This window comes from Bombyx mori, chromosome 28 (assembly GCF_030269925.1).
Source record: "Bombyx mori chromosome 28, ASM3026992v2".
Taxonomy (NCBI): Eukaryota; Metazoa; Arthropoda; class Insecta; order Lepidoptera; family Bombycidae; genus Bombyx; species Bombyx mori.
This window is the reverse complement of record NC_085134.1, coordinates 5,040,425-5,066,487: the sequence shown is the minus strand read 5'-3', so window position 1 is coordinate 5,066,487 and position 26,063 is coordinate 5,040,425. Positions and strand designations below refer to the sequence as shown.

Below are 26,063 nucleotides of genomic sequence, written 5' to 3'. Positions count from 1 at the left end.
GCAGTGTGGCTCTGGTACTAAGAAATAGATAAAAAGACAACGAAAATTTCACAAATGTTGGGTCTATCCACTTACTAGCCGTAGATTTGAGAAAAAATTCTTTCATGAGAAATATCAAAATTTAAGAAAACCCCTAGAGAATTTTTTCAATTACTATCGGATGTCAGTAGCCAGTTTCATGGAAACAAAATTTCGCAAATGTATTTAGCATTTCAAAAAACCGCCCGCGGTTACGCATAGTGCGTGCACGGATACCTAGTCCTATGGATTACAAATTTTGTTGCGGTTTTTTCCGCGACAATTTTGTAACATTTCGCGGTTTTAAAATCAGTCGCGGAAAAAAACCGCAAGTGCGGCCGCTTGTATTCGTTTTCGTGTTTCATAAACTTACACGGTTAATAACCGCTGCGGTTTCAGCGTAGTGCGGCCTAGGCCTTAGGAACATTTTTCGATTTTTTTAAATATCTCTGCTTTTGACTTGATATAACCCTTGGTAGAACACCCTGTATACATTTAGAACACGTTTTGTTCGTCCACGATAGTTCCACGATATTAGTGCAAATAAAAATAAGAAAACAAAACAATTTTGCAATAGCACATATCGATTTACAGTGTTGATATTAAAATCGATGTGTCCGGAGTGAAGCAAAAAACAAAAAAAAAACAGTGCGAATAAAAACATTGACTTAAACATGCAAATCTTAACAGGGCTACTTTCAGTATATTCATCATAGTATTATATAAACCACAAAGTATATATGTATAATTATACCTTTTTTTATTTAAATATAAGTTCATTTCATTTTTGTTCTAAAAACAATTTGTGTTTACTTATATACTCATAGTAAATCCCTTAAACATAAATCATGCATTTCTGGGACACGTGCTGTGGTCTCCCTACTACTTTTTTTTTATTGGCCTTGTAGGCAGACGAGCATACGGCCCACCTGATGGTGAGTGGTTACCGTCGCCCATGGACTTCAGCAATGTCAGGGGCAGAGCCAATCCGCTGCCTACCGTTGAGTATTCTCCACAGGCCTTTGAAGAAGGACTTGTCATAGCGCTCGGGAAACACCGTGGAGGGGAGCTCATTCCATAGCCGGATGGTACGTGGCAAAAAGATCTCTGGAAACGCACTGTGGATGACCGCAGTGGCTCCAGGTAGCACGGATGAACTCTATTCCGGTGGCGGGCGGTGCGATGGTAAAAACGAGATGATGGAATCATCTCAAATAATTCCTCAGAGCTGCCACAAAGCACTCATCCGCTCCGGTTCACTTATACAAATGTGACTTCAATCTTGCTTTAGTAACCGCTTAACTCATAAATAAGCCATATTTATGTACCGAATTTAATTTTCAATTTATATAATTATAATTCGAATTGACATAGAACCTTCATGGTTTGAGATCTTTGAGTGAAACTTTTCTCAAAAGGTACCTATGAGGTTTTTCTTTTAAAAAATGTGCAACATCCGATTATCGACTTTCAGTTTTTTTTTTTTAAATTCAGCATAGACAAGAAAGACGTATACTTTGAAAATTCGAGGGAGAGAAACAGCTCGCAATATCAATGTTGCGTTTGGAGAGGGGACTGCTAATGAACGCACCGTGCGATTTTGGTTTAAATTAATTTTGATAATATTATAATTTATTTATTTATTGCTCAGATTGGTGGTCGAGCTCTTATTCGTCGTCTTTTATTTCTCGATTGAGGCACTACGAAGTCTGCCGGGTCAGCTAGTAAATTAATAAATAATTTAATTTTGGTTTAATTTAGTACGTACATGTTGAGGGGGGGTGTGGGTTGCGGCGGCTGCACGGCGGCCACGATGCTGGGGGTCGAGACGGACTTCTGCAGCGGTAACCTAGCGACCAGCCTACTCGGATCCGCTCCCGCGCCCGCGCCCGCCCCCGCCCCCGCTCGCAACGCGGCCGTCACCTTCTCGAAGTCCTTCTGAATATCAAATGTATGTTTGTGACGTGGTTTTTTTTAAAGGGATTTTATGAGCTGGTAACTAAGACCTTTAGGTCATATCTTATTTTAATTTATATTATTATTTTTATGAAAAATGATAATATGGAATGAAATGAAATGAAGATGATTAATTTGAGACATTAATCAACTGGGATGAAATGAAATGAAATGATATGGGATGAAATATAATCTCAGTAAAATGGTGGTCATCTATATATTAATACGTGAAGCAAAAACTTTCTATCCCTTTTTAAGAAAATTGCGCGGACGGAGGAGTATGAAATTTTCCACACTTATAGAGAAGAAGTGCACAATGCTAATATTTTTTTTAAATAATGCATAAAAGATACATTAAATCAATAAAGAAAACATTACACACACTACATACCATGTATTTGACGCACACACGCATGCATACTATTTATTGTCATACTTTTGTTCTTGACGTCTGTTGTCAAATTGAGAGTAGATTAAATATTGTTTGTCTTTGTTAATATTTTTTATAGTTTTTTTTTATTTTTATTTTTTTATTGCGTAGATGGGTGGACGAGCTCACAGCCCACCTGATGTTAAGTGGTTACTGGAGCCCATAGACATCTACAACGTAGATGCGCCACCCATCTTGAGATACAAGTTCTAAAGTCTCAGTATAGTTACAACGGCTACCCCACCCTTCAAACCGAAACGCATTACTGCTACACGGCAGAAATAAGCAGGGCGGTGGTACCTATCCGCGCGGACTCACAAGAGGTCCTACCACCAGTAATTACGCAAATTATAATTTTGCGGGTTTGATTTTTATTACACGATGTTATTCCTTCACCGTGGAAGTCAATCGTGAACATTTGTTGAGTACATATTTCATTAGAAAAATTGGTACCTGCCTGCGGGATTCGAACACCGGTGCATCGCTTCAACACGAATGCACCGGACGTCTTATCCTTTAGGCCACGACGACATCAAGAGTGTAGTCTTGGCGAAATTTGTGATTATAGAAGTATAAAATACAATCATAATAGTGTACAAGCTTACAATTCCAATTAATTATAGTCGAATTTCGACTACTGCGGGACCTCTAGTTTACTAAGATTTTTTCAATGGACTTTTTGGAGGATCCCGACAAAATTACGTCCAGTGGCTTTGTTTCATTTTCCCACATTTGTGCACTTTCACAGATATCAAACAGTTAATAAACCACCGTTATTACACATTTAAGCCTGAAGAAACACTATATAGACAGAATAAAACAAATCACACAACATCACTCCTCGCGTTCCCGCCAAAAGGTCGCGTGACGTAGTGCAGTTGCATTTTACAACGAACTATACCAATACAAATTCGGGCTTTTTTATTTTTTTTTATTGCCCTTGTAGGCAGACGAGCATACCCACCCCCACCTGGTGGTGAGTGGTTACCGTCGCCCATGGACTTCAGCAATGCCGGGGGCAGAGCCAAGCCGCTGCCTACCACTTGCGCTTACCGCAAGGTCATTGTCGTTCAGCGAGTGGGTGGAGTGTCGGACCGGCCGCGGCACCTCGCCCTCGGACTCCATCGAGGAGAGGGACGCGCTGTGCCCGTTCAGGTTACTGGAAACATTTGCCACATATAAAAAACTAGCGACCCGCCCTCGCTTCGCTTCGGAAACTGTAATTTATCATTGATTTCTCCACTATTTAATGGACGTTATTATAGATATAAACCTTCCACTTCAATCACTCTATGTATTAAAAAAAACCGCATCAAAATCCGTTGCTTAGTTTTAAAGATTTATGCATACATAGGGATATAGGGACAGAGAAAGCGACTTTTATACTATGTAGTGATAATAATCATATGTCAGATGAAATCGAACATTTTTTTACAATTGTTTAAAAGCCATTTCGTAAAAGTCGTCGTGCCCTAAAGGATAAGACGTCCGGTGCATTCGTATCTAGCGATGTACCGGTGTCCGAATCCCGCAGGCGGGTATTTTTCTAATGAAATACGTACTTAAGAGGTGTTCACGATTGACTTTCACGGTGAAGGAATAACATCGTGTAATAAAAATCAAATCTGCAAAATTATAATTTGTGTAATTGATGGTGGTAGGACCTCTTGTGAGTCCGCACGGACAGGTACCACCGCCCAGCCTATTTCAGCCGTAAAACAGTAATGCGTTTCGGTTTGAAGGGTGGGGCAGCCGTTGTAACTATACTGACCTTAGAACTTATATCTCAAGATAGGTGGCGCATTTACGTTGTAGATGTCTATGGGCTCCATTTACCACAGCACCAAGTGGGCTGTGAGCTCGTCCACTCATCTATGCAATAAAAATATCTGGCGCGATGCTTGGCAGCAAGTAAAGCATATTGTCTTACCCTTGTGGGGTAGTCCCACTTATCTCTACCTCATGTCGCTATATCAATTTATCTACGAAATAATCCACGGTATTTCCCAAGCACTATTACATCCATCAAACGATGTTTGTGGAGATTACTTAATGGTAGGTAGCGGCTTGGTTTTGCCCCTAGCATTACTGACGTCCATGGGCGACGGTAACCACTCACCATCAGGTGGGCTGTATGCTTCTCTGCCTACTAAGGCAATAAAACAAATGAATTCCCAGATGAGGTACCGATTTACCTAAATCAGCACGTACTGTTACACAGCGTACCCTATACATAGGCGCTCGTGTATTCCTCTCCGTCTTCAAAATCTAGATACAACAGATAGCGTTGGTTTCAAAATAAGATGAATTGAATTGAACGACTAAGAATTACTATCTTAATAGTGCTATAAACTAAAAATCGTATAATAACGCCTAATTACTGTTGGCTTTGTGAGGCCCTACGGATGGGCACCACCTTCTTGTTTATTTCTGCTGCGAAACAATCTTGGAACTGGTTTTAAGGGTGAAACCATTGTTACAATGGAACTTGATTAAATCTCGCGCGGTTCCAAAGTGGGTAGGGTTGGGTCGTTATACCTGCGTTGTCTGTGCGCGTCGTGTCGTGCGTCGTGTCGCGTGTCGTGTCGTGCGCCCGGCTCAAGCGCGGCCCACGAGCTGCGGCGTCCCTCATCGCGCCTCTCCCACAGACCCCACTGACGCGATTCACCTGCGAGCCACATTTGTTTTCCCTACCTATGCTGATAGCCTTGAGAGGATATTTTAGCTTCTCCTTGACGTGTAGGTGAGCTCACGGGGCTCAAACCGGAGAATTCTGGCCCTAGCAAGAGCAGTGCTTCGCAGAATCTACCACCGGATCGGAAACGCGACCCACTGAGAAGATCCGGCGAGAAACTCAGTGGGCTGTGTCTGTGGTTTAATTCACTCGTCGAGCCCTTCGTCGCGACGGGTTCAGCGAAGACTGGGACCGGAGCTTGTTGCTTGAGGTACCCAAAAGCACCGTTAATGGATCGGGAGGATCCGTAATGACGTGTTTGAGGCCACGTCGACTGTTTACCATTCGGTGCACAGGATCGGGTATGCGCAAGCTACAAACCATACCTCGACATTAAGAGCGTATGCCCACTGAGTTTCGCGCCGGATCTTATCAGTGGGTCGCGTTTCCGATCCGGTAGTAGACTCAGCGAAGCACTGCTCTTGTTAGGGCTAGTGTTAGCAACACCTCCGGTTTGAGCCCCGAGAGCTCACTTACACGCTAGGGTAACGCTGATATAGCCTCTGAAGGCTATGAGCATAGGTAGGGGAAAAAAGAGGGTACATAGCACCAGGTTTGACTTTGCAAAAGTCTCTTTCATACAAATTCGAATGTAGTTTCTGTAGGAATACTTAAATAGGCATAACTAAAAACATTTAAATACCCTTTTTTATTTATGTTTGTCAATACTGTAGGTATTGTCAAGCAAAAAGTACCTTCTAGCTCTTGTGTTAAAATTTAAACAAACAAAACAGAAAAACTTATCAATTGATCTTAATGCTTCAAAGATTGTTGCCGAATTTCGAACACTCCAAAATGGCTTGTTCAAATATTTACCGCAAGAAATATATATACACAGTTGGCGTTATCATCCTAACTTATTATTCTGATCAATTTAAAATTGAAAATACCGTGCCGCCTTTTTATGGTAGGCAGCGGCTTGGCTCTACCTCTGGCATTGCTGAAGTTCATGGGCGTCGGTAACCACTCACCATCAGGTGGGCCGTACGCTCGTCTGCCTACAAGTGAAATAAAAAAAAACACGTGTGGCACTCGGGGACTGCCGCGGTAAGGTTATTGCATAGCATTTTTTATCAAATACCCCTTCATACTCATAAGCGAGACTGCGCGAGAGAGAGATGGACAGAATTTTCATGATGCGCATGCAGTGCGACGTCACGCCGTGCGGTTATTCACAAAGACTACACAAGCGCAACGTGTGAATGTTTTGAGCGCGAGCTACATGGTAGGCGGAGTGGGGGTGTTAGGTTTTATTTTCGTTACGGAATTTCTTGATTCGGTCGCCGCGCTCAAAGCTGTGCAATAGCTTAAAAAGCCTATCGTAAAGCACTCGTTAGTTTCGATTCGAAGAGTGGGAGAGCCGTCATACTTCGACCTCAACATGGCTGGTCGTTTTAAAAAAATAATTAACACTATACTCACCGCTGCCCTTACGGCTCTGCGAGTAGAATTCCAGATTCGTCGGCGACGAGCATTCAGGTTCGATAACCCCGTCCTTGCAGAGCGAGGGGCATGATGTGCTTAGTCTACTCGTGCCGGTTGCCTGAATGCAATAGATTGGTTTTATTTGTAAACAGAAACAATAAATAATACGTTTGTTCGACGGCTCATCACGAATAATGGTGATTGAAAACACGATGCTCAAACCTGAAAGAGTTCTCTGGAATGATAAGGATATATCAGAACTCCAAGATATCCTGATCATCTTGGGATTCGTGTTTTCCAGAGTCTACTAGATATTCCGGCGCCTTAATAAAAATCGATGAGAGAAATCGATATAATTACTTCAGTGCGCCGCGTAGGGTACCGGTGACCTACACGGCAGTCAACGTAGTTAAACAGTCCTTGGGACGACTTATTCCTATATCCTTGGCATTGCCAATGTCCGCTATAACCAGATACCGAGTGCGCTAAACAATCCTTTTCGTGGACAGCAACTTGCCTGTACCATTAGCATTGCCATCCTCCGCTATAACTAGATACCGAGTGCGCGAAACAATCCTTTTGGTGAACAGCAATTTGCCTGTGCACTTGGCATTGCTGATGTCCGCTATAACCAGATACCGAGGGCGCTAAATAATCCTTTTCGTGGACAGCAACTTGCCTGTACCATTAGCATTGCCATCCTCCGCTATAACCAGATACCGAGTGCGCGAAACAATCCTTTTGGTGGACAGCAACTTGCCTGTGCACTTGGCATTGCTAATGTCCGCTATAACCAGATACCGAGGGCGCTAAATAATCTTTTTCGTGGACAGCAACTTGCATGTACCATTAGCATTGCCATCCTCCACTATAACCAGATACCGGGTGCACTAATCAATCCTTTTGGTGGACAGCAACTGGCCTTTGCCCTTGGCATTGCCAACGCCCACTATAACCAGTTACCAGACCCGCTATCTACTCGACTGCGATTGGGGACCATAAAACTAAATAAAAAATTTACCAATAAAGGCAGTGGAGCAGCTCGCATCCGTTGCACGGCAGCATGGAGGCGTCTTAGCTGTTGTAAGCTGTCTTCCAGTACTCCCGGGCTGTGCGGGGTCACGCTTATGGTTGGCACCTGTAAGGCGATTAAAGCTGAGTTAAGCTAATTTGTTTGGTGCAGCTGTGGAATTCTTATTTTTCTGGATGAGGTTTTTTTTCCCCTGCCTATGCTGATAGCCTTGAGAGCCTATATCAGAGTTACCCTAGCGTGTAGGTGAGCTCTCGGGGCTCAAAGCAGGAGGTGTTGCGGAGGAGGATAAGGATTCTTGAATCAACAAATGCTCCCCCTATGCCAAGGCAAGGGATGTCTGATCTACGTGGATCTATATTTTTTCACAATGTTGTCTATTATTTTGTGAAAAAAAAAAACATATTTTCTGTTAGCTTCGCTGCTGAAAGCACCTAAAGGGTCTCATTTATTGGGCAATTTTGGTCCTCATAATGAGACTGTGCTGGAGGTAAAATCCTTACATAGTAGATATCAACTATTATATATTATATTCCACTATTCAGGCGATTTGATTGTAATGCACTACAGGCTGCATTGAGAAGTGCTCCGACTTTAAGCTGCTTTAAAATAATGATGAATGAACATCAGCTCGATATTGTTTGTTTGTACAACCTTTACCATTACCATACTGTTGTTGATTTATTATGTGTATGTAAGTATATTGGTATGTAAATCATATAGTGATTTCATATTATACATATATATTGTAGATATATACTTATTGCATATATGTATTTTGTTCATTATTCCATAATGTACGTCAAGGTTTGGTCTATTTTGATATAACCACTCTAAATATTATTATTAATAGTAAATAGCAACATACCTGCTGTGTTTTACAGTATCTGTAGATAAAACGTTGTTTGGAAGAGATCGCTTTTAGCTATAAGACCGCCTATTGTACGATTATACCAGCCTGTTGACTGTTTTTGAATGTCAATTGTGTTTTGGTGTGCAACAAAGTATATTCCCCCCGGTTTTTGTTTTATGTTTGAAGGATTACTGGTGGCCTGGAGACCTTTCCAGTTTCACCAGGACAGGTGGGCGAGCACAGGCTCAGCCAGGAGGGGCGGAATTTGCTAACAGCTGCCCGAACGCCTCCGAAGGAGACCTAACAATTCAAGAGAAGCTACTTCGCGAATGAATCTACTACCGGATCAGAATCGCGACTCGCTGAGAAGATCCGGCAAGAAACTCAGCGAGCTGATGCATGGGTTGAGTTGCACGTCGAACTCTTTGTCGAGTTCGACGAGTACGGTTACCGGGGTCCCTAAGCCTGCTCCTAGTGTTAGAGCTGAAGGCGTCTACAGCAAAGGTTATTGGACCTGAGGGATCCGTAAGGACGTGGATTCTCTCCCGTCTACCATAGACAACTCCTAAGTTAACGCGTACTTAACTCATACTAACAGGTTTGTTTGGCAAAAACAATAGTTTTTAAAGTTAGTGGCACAATGGGCTCACCTGTGCTCTGGCGGCAGCCATGTTCGGTGGTGGTGTGGATCTCGTCACGTGCTCGGTGACCTCGTCTTCGCTGCTGTCGGAACGAGTGTCCGAACTGCCACCCACCTCGTCTGTGAATACACATTAAGCCAAATGATAATAGGAAACTAGAATATTAAAAATATATTATTTTCTTAGAACTCTGGACTAGGTTTACTTTTTTTATTTATTGCTTAGATGGGCGGACGTGCTCACAGCCCACCTGGTGTTAAGCGGTTACTGGATCATTATCAATCTATACTAATATTATAAAGAGGAAATATTTGTTTGTTTGTTTGTATTAAATAGGCTCCGAAACTATTGAACCGATTTTAAAAATTCTTTCACTGTTTGGAAGCTACACTTATCTCGTGTAACATAGGCTATATTCTTTTTTTTTTATTAGGGATCCTTACTTAACACTAATCATACCAACACTTACTGGTACCTATTTCTACCATAGCGGGTAGATAACGGTATACGACTAGTTGCTTCATAAAGTCTAGAAACAAATTAAAGATCGTCACCTAAGCCACTGTTTCTGTCTGTCAGTTTTATAGACTATAATACATAAATATGATGAATGAAATCCTTTAAAGCCAAATTATATGCATTTTATTTACAGTAAAGGTACAAAAGAAAGAAAAAAGAATATCGAACATTTTCCGCAATTACATCTGAACCGAACCTCCTTGAAAACTTTTAAGGTATCCCCTTTGCGTTTGAGCCCCGTAAGATGTTTCGTCCCAGTATTGAAACCAAAATGAAAAGTTATTACGGAACTTTAACCATACCGTTTGACGTTTATCTAAAGACTTCTAAAATAATAACATTTTCGTCTCTCGATAACATCCGAAATATGTTAAGTATTTTACTTACTATGCGTTCCCGACGTAGCAAAGTGAAGGTTATTACAGGAATTTTGAAGTTAGCCTATTTCAACAACGGCTACCTATATCAGTATTGCAAAGCTTTTAATTCGTAAAATAAGTACAGTTAATTGAACAGCTTTTGAATATGGGAAAAGTAAGGTGTATACCTACTGTATTTTTAAATGAAAAAAGGAATTTCGGATATAACTTGAAAAAAATTCGATACCAAACCTAAGATTAATTTTTAATTTCATGTAATTTATCGGAAACACAAAATGGCAGAGGTGACACCAAAATTCGCTGGTGTACCGTCAGAGCGACAACAACATATGCTTTGCACACCTTTGCTTGTAATTTTAATGGCAAAATAAAAAATAGAGGTTGAACCCGTTGGTCTCATGAGATACCGCAGCAATACCGGTATACGAGCAAAACTCCGGAACATCAAGGATCAGTGTGTGGAGCAAAATAACCAGATTGGACCAGACTTAAATTGAGCACCGATTCTAAATGACAATAAAACAATCGATTTCCCAAACATATTGAATTGTAATAAATTTGAATTAAAAATAGTGTAAGAAAAAATTATTATATTGTAAAAAAAGCGTGGGGTGCATAGTATTAGTATTTATAAATATTTTATGAACAGATATGAGTAGATAGGTTATTTTGATAATATCCTGAGAAGCACCCCCACACTTTTTACAATAAAATCATTTCATTTTTTAGTTGATTATTTTTCAATTTTTTTTATTTCTATTTTTTTTTAAATATTGAATTGTCATCGGTCCTTAATAAGTATACCAAATTTCGATTTAATCCGAAGTTTTGAAGGGGGTCAAAATCATGTTCAAAGATTCCATTACGAACATACATACGTCTGAAGCTAATAAAAGCGTATTAAATCATCATCAAACATTGCGTGCGATTTCGAAAATTACATAAGAAAAATCCAATATTTTTTTTCCAATGAAACAATTGTTTCCTTGTAAATCCATCTTAATTTCCTATTAGATATCCAGTCCGGACGGAGAGATGTGAAGTGAGTTAACGGAACCGGAAATTGGTTTTCAAACCAACATTTATATCTAGAGACAGACACAAGCTCGGCCTTACTTGCCGATAAAATATTGTGTGACAGTTTTTTTCTTTTTTAAATATATTACTTACTTAGTCCTTTTAATTAAAAACACATTTACGGTTCAACTCGAGGTTTATAATGTTCGTTTTGGAGTTGCGCTCCAATCACACCTATTTGACTGGCTGGTCCGTCACAGGTAGACTCTTCTTTTTCTCACCTTATCCTACTAGGTGGGGTCGGCATAGCTAATTTTTCCTTTCCATTCTCTTCTATCAGCCGTCATATCAAAACTCACTCCTCTCTCTCTCTCATATCGTCATTCACAGACTCCATCGATGTCTTCTTCCGTCGACTTTTTTTCTTTTCTACATTAGCTGATGGTCTAGCGAGACCATGTCACCGTCGCCGGGCTAGTATGTGAGTTCACGGGGCTCAAACCTGACGATGTTGCTAACACGAACCCTAGCAAGAGCCGTGCTTCGCAGAATCTACCACCGGATCGGAAACGCGACCCACTGAGAAGATCCGGCGAGAAACTCAGTGGGCTGTGTCTGAGGGTTAATTTACTCGTCGAGCCCTTCGTCGCAAGTGACGGGTTCGACGAGAACAATGACCGGTGCTTGAAGTACCTAAAAGCACCGTTAGTGGATCGGGAGGATCCGAGATGACGTGTTTTGGGCGACGTCGACTGTTTACCATTTGGTCTGCAGGATCGGCTATGTAGTTACCGGCAGCCACCATGAGCGGGTTCTCGTGTCGTGCCGCTTTATCGAAATGGTTCGGTCGACCTCTTCCCCCTCTACAATACAAGACTAATACAAAATTTACTCATCCTTTCCCTACTTATGCCCCTTATTTCCTGCTCATCTCTTACAATCATAACGAAACCAATCATTTGTCTGTTTGACATCAAAGACTAAACATACTTTACAGTTCTAAAAAAAAAAACAAGAGCAATGTAATATCTGAAACGACAACGTAATAAACCCCGGGCTCATCCATTATTATCCCTGTTCAAGTACACAACATTACGCGGCACTCAAAATGCATATTCGCAATTGCTCGCACGACCTACTTTTCACATCGCAGGTCAAGGCTCGTACAACGCAACCCTGCAACCGATCTGAAATGATCTCTATCTAGATCTGACATTACAGAAATTTCCTTGGTCTTTGCAGGTCATGTGGAATTGGTTAGGCGGTCTAAATAGGACGTGGAGCGAATTTTAGCGAGTAGCGGTGCACGCAAGAAGGGGTGACGCTAGGGAGATATTTATAGATGTCCTATTATTGCCTGACACTGTTAAATTTCCATTAAAACCAGATTCTTTTTTCTAGTTAAAAAAAAATTCGGTTGTCTGTAAAGTCGGTTTACTGACGATAGTTGAACGTGACAACGTCATAAGAAAATACTGATGGAATGGAATTCATTTTTCAATTATCGCAATTATCGTTGCTATAAACAATTGACACCACATTCACTTTTCACTGAACTTCATACTTGACGAAGACATGTAAATGTATTATTGTATAGCAGCTGTCCACGCGGATGCATCGCTCACTCAAGTAGGAGAGAGACAGATGTCGAACGCTGCCGAACGCGGAGGCCGATTGTGCCTCTTTGTCGCTCGTTGCGCGCTCTCGCTTGCACTTCAAGCTTTAAATGGAACGCCTCAGAGTGAGGTAACGCCGCGTGAGTCACGTTTTTTCGTGCGTGCAGCCGGCTCCATCGAATTATAAGACGTTGTCACGTCAAAAAGATTTTAATCGCGATGCGATTTTAAGCTGAACCTTTACAAAGTATATTTCTTTACCAGAATGCAAAAGACCCGAAGTTTTAATGGTATTTAGGGCGCCTCGTAAGCCGAAGTCATTGTTTCGGGATTAAGCACGTACCATTTCTTTTATCACGAGTCGCACGTAACGTGAATTAACGAGTACTCAACGAAGACTTTTCAATGTACCTATTAAAAATGTTAAAAGCATGACTAACGGCTTTAGGCATGTCTAACTGAAGGATTAGTTAAAGTAACATGAGATAAAAAGGACATTAACTGTTAAATCATCGTTCATAATCAATATGCTACTTAAAATAAAGTGCGACATAACTTAGTAGGTGCAACTTAGGTCGATGATTGCTTAAGGAGCAGAGAGCTTAAGTGATATGAGTTATACGTTGAAATAAACACATTCATTTGTTTACTATTTACAGTTTGGTATTTGCACTTTTAGTACAGAATAAACTCTTTTTTTTTTTTTTTTCTTTCGCTTAGATGGTTGGACGAGCTCACGATCCACCTGGTGTTAAGTGGTTACCGGAGCCAATACGATGTTCGACCAGCCCATACCGTGGGCCCCGAAGGTCAAATATTTAGGCGTCACCCTCGACAGAAGGATGACATTCCGCCCCCACATCAAGACGGTACGCGACCGTGCCGCCTTCATTCTAGGACGACTCTACCCGATGATATGTAGGCGAAGTAAAATGTCCCTTAGAAATAAGGTGACACTCTACAAAACTTGCATACGCCCCGTCATGACCTATGCAAGTGTAGTGTTCGCTCACGCGGCCCGCACTCACTTAAAATCATTCCAAATTATTCAATCCCGTTTTTGCAGGATAGCCGTCGGAGCCCCGTGGTTCGTCAGGAACGTCGACCTCCATGACGACCTGGACTTAGAGTCCATCAGTAAGTATCTACAGTCGGCGGCGATGCGCCACTTCGATAAAGCGGCACGACACGAGAACCCTCTCATTGTGGCCGCCGGTAACTACATTCCCGATCCTGCGGACAGAATGGAAAGCAGTCGACGTCGCCCAAAACACGTCATCTCGGATCCTCCCGATCCACTAACGGTGCTTTTAGGTACTTCAAGCACCGGTCACCGTTCTCGTCGAACCCGTCGCTTGCGACGAAGGGCTCGACGAGTAAATTAACTCTCAGACACAGCCCACTGAGTTTCTCGCCGGATCTTCTCAGTGGGTCGCGTTTCCGATCCGGTGGTAGATTCTGCGAAGCACGGCTCTTGCTAGGGTTCGTGTTAGCAACGTCATCAGGTTTGAGCCCCGTGAGCTCACCTACTAAAGTTAGGGTTACGCTGACATAGCCCCTAGGGCTATTAGGCAGGAAAAAAAAAAAAAAGGAGCCAATAGACATCTACAACGTAAATGCCGCTACCCACCGTGACCCACCTTGAGATATGAATTTTGAGATTATTAGCTTAAAATATGTAATATAAATACAGTATCGAAATAATTTTACATTGCCATTTTTCCCCCTACCTATGCTTTTTTTTTTATTGCTTAGATGTGTGGACGAGCTCACAGCCCACCTGGTGTTACGTGGTTACTGGAGCCCATAGACATCGACAACGTAAATGCGCCACACACCTTGAGATACAGTTCTAAGTTCTCAGTATAGTCACAACAGCTGCCCCACCCTTCAAACCGAAACGCATTACTGCTTCACGGAAGAAATAGGCGGGGCGGTGGTACCTACCCGTGCGGACTCACAAGAGGTCCTACCACCAGTAATTACGCAAATTATAATTTTGCGGGTTTGATTTTTATTGCACGATGTTCCTTCACCGTGGGAGTCAATCGTGAACATTTGTTGAGTACGTATTTCATTAGAAAAATTGGTACCCGCCAGCGGGATTCGAACACCGCTGCATCGCTCGATACGAATGCACCGGACGTCTTATCCTTTAGGCCACGACGACTTCAAAAGTCGATGCTGATAAGAGAGGCTATTTCAGCTTCACTCTAGCGTGTAGATGAGCTCTCGGGGCTCAAACCGGAAGTGTTGCTAACACTCGCCCTAGCAAGAGCAATGCTTCGCAGAATCTACCACCGGATCGGAAACGCGACCCACTGAGAAGATCCGGCGAGAAACTCAGTGGGCTCACATGAAATGTTAACGGATATTATCTATGAAAATAAATAAGCTATTATGAATATAAAGTAACCCAGCATTAGTAGAAAAAAAAATTTACTCCTTGGTATAAATGTCTTCATACCGTCAAGGAAGTAGGAATTGCCTGCGCTTAATTTAATTTCTCAATATAATTACGATAAGGAACTAGCCACGACACACGTTCGAAGTTTTGACCTGGATCACCGGTCTGAGATTAAGCCGAAAATTTATTTTTACCGTCGTGAAAATACGATGATCAACTTTCCCCACAATCGATTCGCGACGGAACAAAAATGTTTTGTAGCAACCAACATACGTTGAAGAGCCCAGTCGGTTGTAGAATCTGAGCATTTGTAATCTTGTGGGAAAGTAAACATGATATCAGATAATCAGGCGATGCCATATAAAATAACTTTTCTTCGGAATCGCTTGACAACGATCGGAATGTGAATATTATTGATTACTCTCCAGCCAAATCACGTATTAAAATTGGATTTACACACGGATCCTCCTGATTTTATGTACGTCAAGTCCCGATCACCGCCCTTGCCGAACCCGTCGCTTGCGACGAAGGGCTCGACGAGCGAATTAACCCACAGACACAGCCCACTGAGTTTCTCGCCGGATCTTCTCAGTGGGTCGCGTTTCCGATCCGGTGGTAGATTCTGCGAAGCACTGCTCTTACTAGTGCGAGTGTTAGCAGCACTCCCGGTTTGAGCCCCGTGACCTCACCTACTAGCTCAGTAAATATAGCCCCTCGAGGTTATTAGAATAGGTAGGAAAAAAGATGTGTGGTGTCGTGGGACAGCGGATAGGAACAAATTTCTTTATTAAAAAAATATTAATTTTAAGTTCTATTCGAGGTATAAAGAAAATGAAAACTGGAGGTTTCGCAACAACCTACGGTCATTCGGTAACGTGCAAACTTATTGTGGTACACTTCAATCACGGTTGTTTGCATAAGAGTTAGTGTATTGCGCAAACGAACGCTCTGAGATCGTGATCAATGAATGATAAAAAAATATGTTATTCTTTGTACGTTATTACAAAGTCGTACACTGTGTGCATTACTAATAAAAATCTTACGTTACGGACGTTTTTCTTGGTTGGGTGGTACCCCTCCGCATCGTCCCATAAGGAACTACTTTCCAAAAAAATGGATTTAAAATAAATATTGAGGCATATGGACCAACCAATTCAGCGCGAAGTCTCAACGACAAGAAATTAAAATTTCAGTTGTATATGCCCCACCCTTCAAAGCTGAACGCGCAACGGAATCTTTGAATCGATGATGATCAATGAAAGCTTCGCGGCAGAATTAGATAGGATGATCGTGTCTGCGGCCTTTCGATCCGCCCAAGAAACTGAAAACCTTAACAATAAATAAACCTATTTTCTTTTTTATTCACAAAACATGCCTTATGCCGAATATAGTAATTATTTCTTGCTAAGAATTTTAATTTATACCTTTTGCGTGCAATTCCCGCGGCCAAAAACACAAACACACGCACACACGCACCATTTAATGTGTTGACGCAATTTAAGGAATCTAATTAAGTATGTCGTAACTCCGATTACCAGGACAATGAAACTCCTATCTTCTTATATTAGAAGCGTTATACGACTTATAGGTGAGGGACGTTAAACATTTTTATGGGCAACATTATCCCGCACATTTATTTAGTTTGATGGGTTGAAAAAGGGCACGCTGTCGTTTTTGTTCGATGTTACTTAGAGAACTACCTCCTTTTTCATAAATGAATATTTCCACGATAACGTAACGAATGTCATGCAGGACGACAATATGTTCGGTTATTAACTAAGAATCACTACTGTTCGCCCAATGAACATGCAATATTTTTGATTAAAACTACTTTACGGTTTTTAACCCTTTGAGCGCGAACCGTCGATATATCGACTCTATTAACGCGCATAAAGTGAGGAGCGTCGGAATAGCGACTATTGTGATCTTTAACGACCTGTACGGCCGGGTCTTAACGCATATACTTTTTTAATAATTGAATAAATAAAAAAAACATTTAACATTATTTTGCTCTGAATTTAGCATTGATTTATGTATTATTTATTTATACTTTTTTTCAAAAACCCTTTAACGAATTATGCAAAATATGTAAAAACAAGCTCAACACTAAAATCAAGCGTTTTTTCACGAAGTCTCAATCGTATATAACGACTTTCCCACCCTACGAACCGAAACGCACAACCATTTCAAAGCAGATATAGGCGGGACTACACGACCGTGATGGCTACCAGCACGACAGGAGGGGCCAAAGTTCAACCTTGAGATTTTTGGTCTTCGTAGAAAACGAGAACAGTTTAAGTCGTCGTGGCCTAAAGGATAAGACGTCCGGTGCATTCGTATCGAGCGATGCACCGGTGTTCGAATCCCGCAGGCGGGTACAAATTTTTCTAATGAAATACGTACTCAACAAATGTTCACGATTGACTTCCACGGTGAAGGAATAGCATCGTGTAATAAAAATCAAACCCGCAAAACTATAATTTGCGTTATTACTGGTGATAGGACCTCTTGTGAGTCCGCACGGGTTGGTACCACCAGCCTGCCTATTTCTACCGTGAAGCAGTAATGCGTTTCGGTTTGAAGAATGGGGCAGCCGTTGTAACTATACTAAGACCTTAGAACTTATATCTCATCTTTTAGGATTTAGGGCTCCAGTAACCGCTTAACGACACGTGGGCTTTGAGCTCGTCCACCCATCTAAGTAACAACAAAAAAAATAACAATTATAAAAAAAACGCGACCCTGAACAAGCCTAACCGTGTTTTTAACATAGGCGACCAATAGACCTTACACGTATTCGCAGAACTACCGTAAAACGCGAAATGATATCCGTGACTTCGAATTATACCGTTGCGAATGCTCTTAGCTCACTGTTGAGCGCCCTAATCAAGGCATGAAGTATTATGCAAATTCATGATGTCATACTAAATAATATTATTGAAAAATTATTTTAGAATTTTTTGGAGAGTCTTGGATATAAATTAAAACAAGTCTTAGGGTTCGATTTCGCGTGATAACAAGTCGTTCTTGACCAAGAATACTGTAAAGCATTGCGTAATTACTGATGGTACCACGTCTTGTGAACGGGTAGATTACCACCACCATGCCTTTTCCTGTCGTGAAGCAGTACTGCCTTTCGGTTTGAAGGCCGGGGCAACGGTTGCACTATAAAAACAGAGACTCATATCTCAAAGTGGGTGGCGGTATTAGCGTTGTTGATGTCTATAGACGCCAGTAACCACTTTTAACACCAGGTGTTTCCTGAGCTCGTCCACCTATCTAAGCAATAAAGAAATAAAAAAAGTCTCCGAAGGCTCGGAAATAGTGATGTCAATAAAAAAGAGGATATTGAACCTTAAAGTACTCTTAATGAACTTGAATGATTAAGACTTCAATTTCCCTTTCAAGTGTTTTCGTTGATATAAGTGCGCCGATGAAACAAAACCAGATTGGTTTTAATTTTCTATCGGAGCCAATGAATATCACAACGCGAACGCTTTCCACCAACCTAAAAGGACGTCGCAGTCCTGTCTAATCCTAGAAATCGGAAAGGGATCCGCGTACTAACCCGTTTCACCTCGTCGAATTCTAACTACAGCCCTCAGAGTTACTCGCCATTCCGATCCGGTGGTAGATTCTGCGAAGCACTACTCTTGCTAGGGCTAGTGTTAGCAATTTCTTCCAAGTTGAGCCCGTAAGCTCACCTAGCTGTCCACGCGAAGCTGGAATAGCCGCTTAGGCTACCAGCGGATAGGTAGGATAAAAGAAGACCTGTTTAAGCTCACAGCACACCCTAAGCACAAGTAACAATTTAATACACCGGTAAAAAATAATAATTTAAATAAAGTACGGTAGTCGCGCGAAAACCAAATGCTGAAAAATCATGACTAGAATAAAAGGGCTTCTAAAACTAAAATATCACTCGGTTTTCTTAAGAGATTTTTGAAGCTGTCGAAAATAAATTGACTAAAGCATATTTCTACCGGATACCTTTAGGGTTACATTTCGCCTAAAATCTTTAACAGACTTAAACAGAGACCTCTAAAATGTCAATGTATTCATACCCTAAAATGTCAAATCATATTTAAATCATAATTAAATTTTGGATCGATACTGGCAATAATTCTACAAAAAAAACAGTTCATGTGGTATTTGTTCAATGAACAAAGACAATAACAATGCCTTCATAGTTTAATATTTATTAACAATAATCGTTGTTTTTTTATTTTTATTGCTTAGATGGGTGGACGAGCTCACAGCCCACCTGGTGTTAAGTGGTTACTGGAGCCCATAGACATCCACAACGTAAATGCGCCACCCACCTTGAGATACAAGTTCTAAGGTCTCATGTATAGTTACAACGGCTGCCCTACCCTTCAAACCAAAACGCATTACTGCTTCACGGCAGAAATAGGCAGGGTGGTGGTACCCACCCTCGCGGACTCACAAGAGGTCCTACCACAGTTGTTTCCAAAATCTCATCAAGATCTCAGAATTGTGTACAGTTACATGGATATTAATAATAAACAATATTCCCAAACCAATTTAAGATGTATGAGTACTTTCGATACGTTCGTATCAAAATTACTTAAGTCCACAATGCGGTTATAATTTTTAATCTATTGCTATATCGAGGGGTTAAAGGCTATTAGGATTAAGCGACATTTTGCTTAACACGCGACATTTATCTTTGTATTAAAGATGCGTTTTATTTGGTACTAGATGAACCCCGCGGTGTTACCCGCGGTTATTGTCGTACCACGGTTAACGCTGCGAGGCGAAGTTAATCTAAAAAAGTAGCCTAAGTTACTGCTTATATTATCAGGTACCAATCAGTGAAAGTCCTGTCAAAATTGCTCCAGCCGTTCCTGACATTAGCCGGAACACAGACAGACCGACCGACAGACAGACAGACAGACGAAATACATTTTTGGTGTATCTACCGTGTATACATACAATTATTAAAAAGCGGTTATTTAATATTACAAACAGACACTCCAATTTTATTTATTTGTATAGATTAGCATCAACAGTTCGATGTTTTTAATTGAACTTCAATTAACTTTACTCTATTCATATAGCTGAAGAAGTTTTTTTGTTGTGATATCTTTTCCAAATCTTAAACATTAAATTTCTCTCCTGTAAAGTTTCTCTCAACGCTCAAACCATTCACTTCAGCCTTTCATGCCTCGATATGTATGTATGTATATAGGTAAGACTTAGCTATAATTCAATATGCCCAAACAACTTTTTATACATTTTTAACAGTAGGCAGCGGCTTGGCTCCGCCCCTGGCATTGCTGAAGTCCATGGGCGATCGTAACCACTCACCATCAAGTGGGCCGTATGCTCGTCTGCCTGCACGAGCAATAAAAATAAAAAACTTTAAACGTCAGCCCCTAGATTGGACTTTTTTTTTCTCGCAAACTTTTATTTCTTACCTACCTACACCTGGTCTTTAACTAAATTCACCTCTTTCAAGTTACAAATGTTCTATTACGTCATCTTGGTATTAAAATTAGAACGCAACAAGTTCAGTACTTACCGACTATGACCAAGTTGGACTACATCTTCGTATCCCACTAATTCATTTAACACTGTTCACACATTCTATGAATCCGAATTGAACATAACAATTAAAAAAAAACAACAAGATAGCTTTTTTAAAGTTAAAATGTATATCGATTTTGGGAAATTAATTTGATACTTTAACTAATATGAAAAACGTGACTGGTTTTTTAATTATTATTATTTTTCAAATAGATCCGTGGCTTCAGCACACGTATTGTGGGTTTCGCGAAAATCTATTTGTTATTTTGACAGGTCCGACCAGCGCCGGGCCGCCTTCACCTTTGTGAGGGCTCCGCCTTAACGCGCAGTCGCGGGATCGATCCTGACGACGCCTCCGCCGAGGTTAAACTATTCAACAACTAGTCGATAGGGAGTTTTCGAGATGGTATGTGCAAATTGGAAACATTTGAAATGCGCTCTTGCAAATTATTTAAATCGCATTACGGAATACATATTTTATTACGTAGGAATATCTTGTACCTTTAAACGAGCAATTCTTGTATATATATATGTATATATAATCTGAATCTCCGAAACGGCTCCAACGATTTTCATAAAATTTAGTATACAGGGGATTTCGGGGGCGATAAATCGATCTAGCTACGATTTATTTTCAGAAAATGTTGTTTTATTCGTGTTTTCAATAATCAACTTTATCGATAATGAACTTTATGACTCTTCCCGAAATCTGTTGGCGAATAATAATACTATTTTTACTGCTTTAAAGACACAACAAGATGGCGTTATAAAAAAAGAAAAAGAAAAACGAGCAAAGCTCGATCATCATCTAGTTATAAATTATCTAAGAATGTATACAAATAAATAAAATTGCATTGGTTTCAGTGTTGAAAAACTAATTAAATGTTCCAGTATTTTTGGGAGATTTTTCTTTAACATTATACTGCCATCTACATATGTACATCCGAACTTCATATGGCAGTTATTTGCTAAGCTTACGTCAAGCACGAATTATTCTTTACTTATATTTGTACAGCGTGAGCCTGCAGCATATAAAACTCGTAGGTTATTTTGGGTTGAAAGAATAACTGTTGGCTTGAAGGACTTTTCAGCGATAGAACGGGTAGTTGACTTAAGGGCAGTTGCTTCGCAATCTACTATCGGATCGCAATTTTTTTATCCTACCTAAGCTGATAGCCTTGAGAGCCTATATCAGCGTCGCCTTAACTAGTAGGTGAGCTCACGGGGCTTAAACCTGATGACGTTGCTAACACGAACCCTAGCAAGAGCCGTGCTTCGCAGAATCTACCACATGATCGGAAACGCGAACCACTGAGAAGATCCGGCAAGAAACTCAGTGCCCTTCGTCGCAAGCGACGGGTTCGACGAGAACGATGGCCGGTGCTTGAGGTACCTAAAAGCACCGTTAGTGGATCAAAAGGATACGAAATGACGTGTTTGGGGCGACGTCGACTGCTTTCCATTCTGCCCACAGGATCGGGAATGTAGTTACCGGCGGCCACGATGAGAGGGTTCTCGTGTCGTGCCGCTTTATCGAAGTGGGGATCGCAATAGTAGCCCGCTGGGTAACTCAGTATCCTGGTGTTATCATTTCACCCGAATATAAAGAGCCACACGTTCACATGCAAGACTTGACAAGTCATTCTGCCATGATAAAGATGTGTTAAGATCACGTTCTATTTTAATTTAAGCACCAAAATAGCCCTTATAGTCTTTGTGTTACGGTTGACAACCCTATGGCAACAAAAACACTCTTTGTGTTGCGGTTGACAACCCTATAATGACAGGGGAACCGCGTCCGGCTCGACACCGGTCTCGACGGAAGCAGGTGTCGTCACAAAGTTCGAATGTGCGGCCTATTATAATTGACGATGGATGGATATGAATGAATTCGTTTGTATGTTTTGTTTCATCTATATATCTATTACATGACATAAATTGCCATATGCATGACGGAGTATGACTTTATAATGTCTCGACCATTTTAGTTGATTTTCACAACGAAGAAATAAATAAAGACAGTTAGACACCATTTTTGGCTTTGGCTTAAGGACTTCCGTTTTCTTTTATTTTGTTTACTAGCCGTTAAATAATGAAGTTTAGGGTAATTTTTTATTTCAGTATTATGTCAATATAAATTGCCATATGCATGACGGAGTATCACTAAACTTGATAATGGCTGTACCATTTTAGTTGATTTTCACAGCGAAGATTATAATAAGCAAAGACAGTTAGACACCATTTTTTGGTTTTTGTTAAATGACTTCCGTTTTGCTTTTATTTTGTTTACTAGCCATTAATGAATGAACTTTAGGGTATTTTCTTTTCCTACCTAACTGCTGATAGTGGAGGGGCTAGTCCAGCTACGTTCGGATGGGTAGAACAATCAATACAAAAAAATGAAACAGATTCAAAAAATAACAACCAGATAAGTACTGTTCTCTCCGTTTGTCAACACTTTTTTTTGTTTTTTTTTTTCGATCTCTTCGCTGGTCGCCTATTCCAACTACGCAGTGACGGGTAGGTGAGCTCACGGGCTCAACCTGAAAGAATTTGCTAATAAACCCTGGCAAGGGCAGTGCTTCGCAAGAATCTAATACCGGATCGGAATCGCGACCCACTGAGAAGATCCGACGCAAAACTCAGTGGGAATTTTTTTTAGTAAATAGTGATGTGTTGTAGTATATTTTTTTATTTATTATTTAGTACTTTTTTTCCAAACTATTATTTTAAAAAACAAAATAGAACATTTACAAAATAAAATTTCATTATTAAAAACGGTGTAATTAATCCTTATTTACATAGCCCATTGTCTCTTTAAGAGAGCTCAATAACAAAGCAAAAACACACAACAAGACATAAAACGTACTTACAACTATTCATAGCCCACAAAATGTTTTATTAATAAGGCCATAGATTTCTTCCGCGGTTTCACGAGCGTCACATTCGGAATAAATAACTTGAATTGTATTTGAAGTGGAAGCTCAAGGTATATTGACTGAACACCGACACATCAACATTTACTAGATGATGACCGAGCTTTGCTGGGTTTTTTTTTTTGATATCGCCATCTTGTCGTCTCTTTAAAGCGGTCAGTTGCCCTCAATTAAAAAAAAATAGTATTATTATTCGCCAATAGATGTCGGGAAGAATTGATTATTGAAAACACGAATAAAACAACATTTTCTAAAAATAAATCGTAGCTAGATCGATTTATCGCCCCCGAAATCCCCTGTATACGAAATTTTATGAAAATCGTTGGAGCCGTTTCCGAGATTCAGATTATATATTAATATACAAGAATTGCTCGTTTAAAGGTATAAGATATTCATTTTATACTTATACTAGCGAACCGCCCTCGCTTCGCTTCGGAAACTGTAATTTATTATAGATTTCTCCACTATTTAATGGATGTTATTATACATATAAACCTTCCTCTTCAATCACTCTATCTATTAAAAAAAACCGCATCAAAATTCGTTGCGTACTTTTAAAGCTTTAAGCATACATAGGGACATAGAAAGCGACTTTGTTTTATACTATGTAGTGATTACATTTTTGTTTAATTATTGAGATCATGAAAACAAAAAAAAGGCTCAATTGTATTGTATTACCGATATCCCACCCTTAAAACTGAAACGCATTAATGATTCGCGGCATAAATAGGCAGGGTGCGAACGCCATCTGACCATGGCAGTGAGGGCCCTGAAACTGCGATACTTTAAGACAAATATTTTATTTGTGTGGAAACTAGCGACATCATGTAGCGGATGCCCCAAAACTTATATGTTGTTATAGTTAAGGCATTTAAATATAGTATGATTAAACACAGAAATTAAAAATCATTCAAGTCTTTATTTGTTAACGACAAATTGATTAAATTTTATCAATTTGTGGTTTCTAATAATTTACAAAATTCTTCATTAAAAATAAAATAGGTTATATGTTACCGCCATCTACAGGAGCAATTAGAAACACATCGAAACGAAGCCATCTAGTGGCTGACGCCCGTAAACATTTTTGTTGAGTACTCGAGTTGCTTATCTATAACTAATTTATGTGTATTTTCTATGATGGCAATACACTGGTTTAATAATACTCAGAGCACGCTGCAGTGCTGCAGCTCTTTCTCCGCGTAATTTACGATGCTCACAGGAAGAGTGCTGCTAAATTATTAACAGATAATAATACTCCTAGTACCCATGCCATTCTACAGCTGACCATACATATGCACGGAAACATGCAAGATACTGCTTAACACACAAAGTTTGATTTCCTTACAATTCTTGTATCATTTGTTCAATTATTCCACAACACTAAAGCTATTTTTTGTGAAAAACAAACTTGCACAAAAACATAAATAATTGTGTAAAAATTGTTATTTTCTTTACTTTTCGTGAATGTTATATAATAACATATATAGCTAATACAGCTTTTACCATGTAATATCTTAGAATTTAACTTTAATTATTTTGTAAAACTTATATTACAGTAAATGGATTTACAACAAAAACTCATTTTATTGCAGATGTAAATTTTTAACCTCATTTTATTAATCCATACTCAGCCAGTAAACCCATCAATTAGAATTCTTGATATAACAAATACAGTTTAAAATTCAATTGTTCTACAATCATTTAAAAAATATTTTGCCATACTGTTTTGAACCATTGCTTTCAATACATTGAGTCTAAAATTGACTTTACTTAACAATTCACTTCAATAGCATTTGATCAGTATTAATTACCATTTTAACTAGTATAATGCTGAAAAAACTGTGCCACGGTGTGAAGGACTATGCTGTGTTCATTATATTCCACACAGTGTTGTAATAAATTCTTAGAACAGGTTCTCTCTTATCAGAAATACATTTTTCAGTCTGGCTTGTGACAAATTTTCACTCTAATAAAATACATGAACAGAGTTTGACAATATACAAAACATGTTCATTTATGTCACTGCAGATTCAATAGTAGTGACTAAGAACTACCATCTCCACCACTGCTATTTTGGTGCTTGCTTGGCTTCTTGAGTTCTTGAACTACTCTCAAGAAGACAAGCAGCCACTCTCAAACTACACTGCCTTTAACATGCCAAATTGCATAGTAGTGTTTATTTAATCAATTTCTTTTAGAAGTTTTCTCTATATAATCAAAGAAGAGGCTGAGATTAGGTTTCAGCTTATTAGATTAAGCTCTATTCGATTTATTTCTAAGTAATCTTTATTAAAGCCCATTTATAAAATGAAACCGTTCGTCACTAATCTTCCGTTTATATCTACTAATCTAATTTTTTTTAATCTTTCTTCACAGCCAAACAGTTTTTGTTCTGACGCAAATTTTATAATACTTCTCTATACAATGTTGTAGTAGTAGTAGTAGTAATTACAATTTAGAATGATTGGTAACAATTCAATTTTTTTACCTGAGGATAATAAACCAGCATTTTCTTGTGATGGCACATTCATTTTCATTAATTTCTTAGCCT

The 26,063-nt window shown here is 39.8% G+C and overlaps 1 protein-coding gene across 3 annotated transcripts in view; it reads right to left on the bottom strand.

Moving 5' to 3' along the window:
* LOC101738243 (A-kinase anchor protein 13) overlaps positions 1–26,063 on the bottom strand; it is a 72,638-nt gene that overhangs the window by 42,310 nt on the left and 4,265 nt on the right. For 2 of the 3 annotated variants that reach the window (XM_038021248.2, XM_038021251.2), the window contains exons 2-8: positions 26,001–26,061; positions 9,097–9,206; positions 7,585–7,701; positions 6,561–6,681; positions 4,943–5,072; positions 3,458–3,563; positions 1,787–1,956 (exon numbers count right to left, since the gene is read on the bottom strand). In XM_038021248.2, the coding sequence (XP_037877176.1) occupies positions 1,787–1,956; positions 3,458–3,563; positions 4,943–5,072; positions 6,561–6,681; positions 7,585–7,701; positions 9,097–9,206; positions 26,001–26,049 (803 nt within the window). In that variant the 5' untranslated portion in view covers positions 26,050–26,061. Of the gene's footprint in view, positions 1–1,786; positions 1,957–3,457; positions 3,564–4,942; positions 5,073–6,560; positions 6,682–7,584; positions 7,702–9,096; positions 9,207–20,571; positions 20,701–26,000; positions 26,062–26,063 lie in introns of those variants that run through there. The other variant, XM_038021250.2, reaches the window with a different exon arrangement.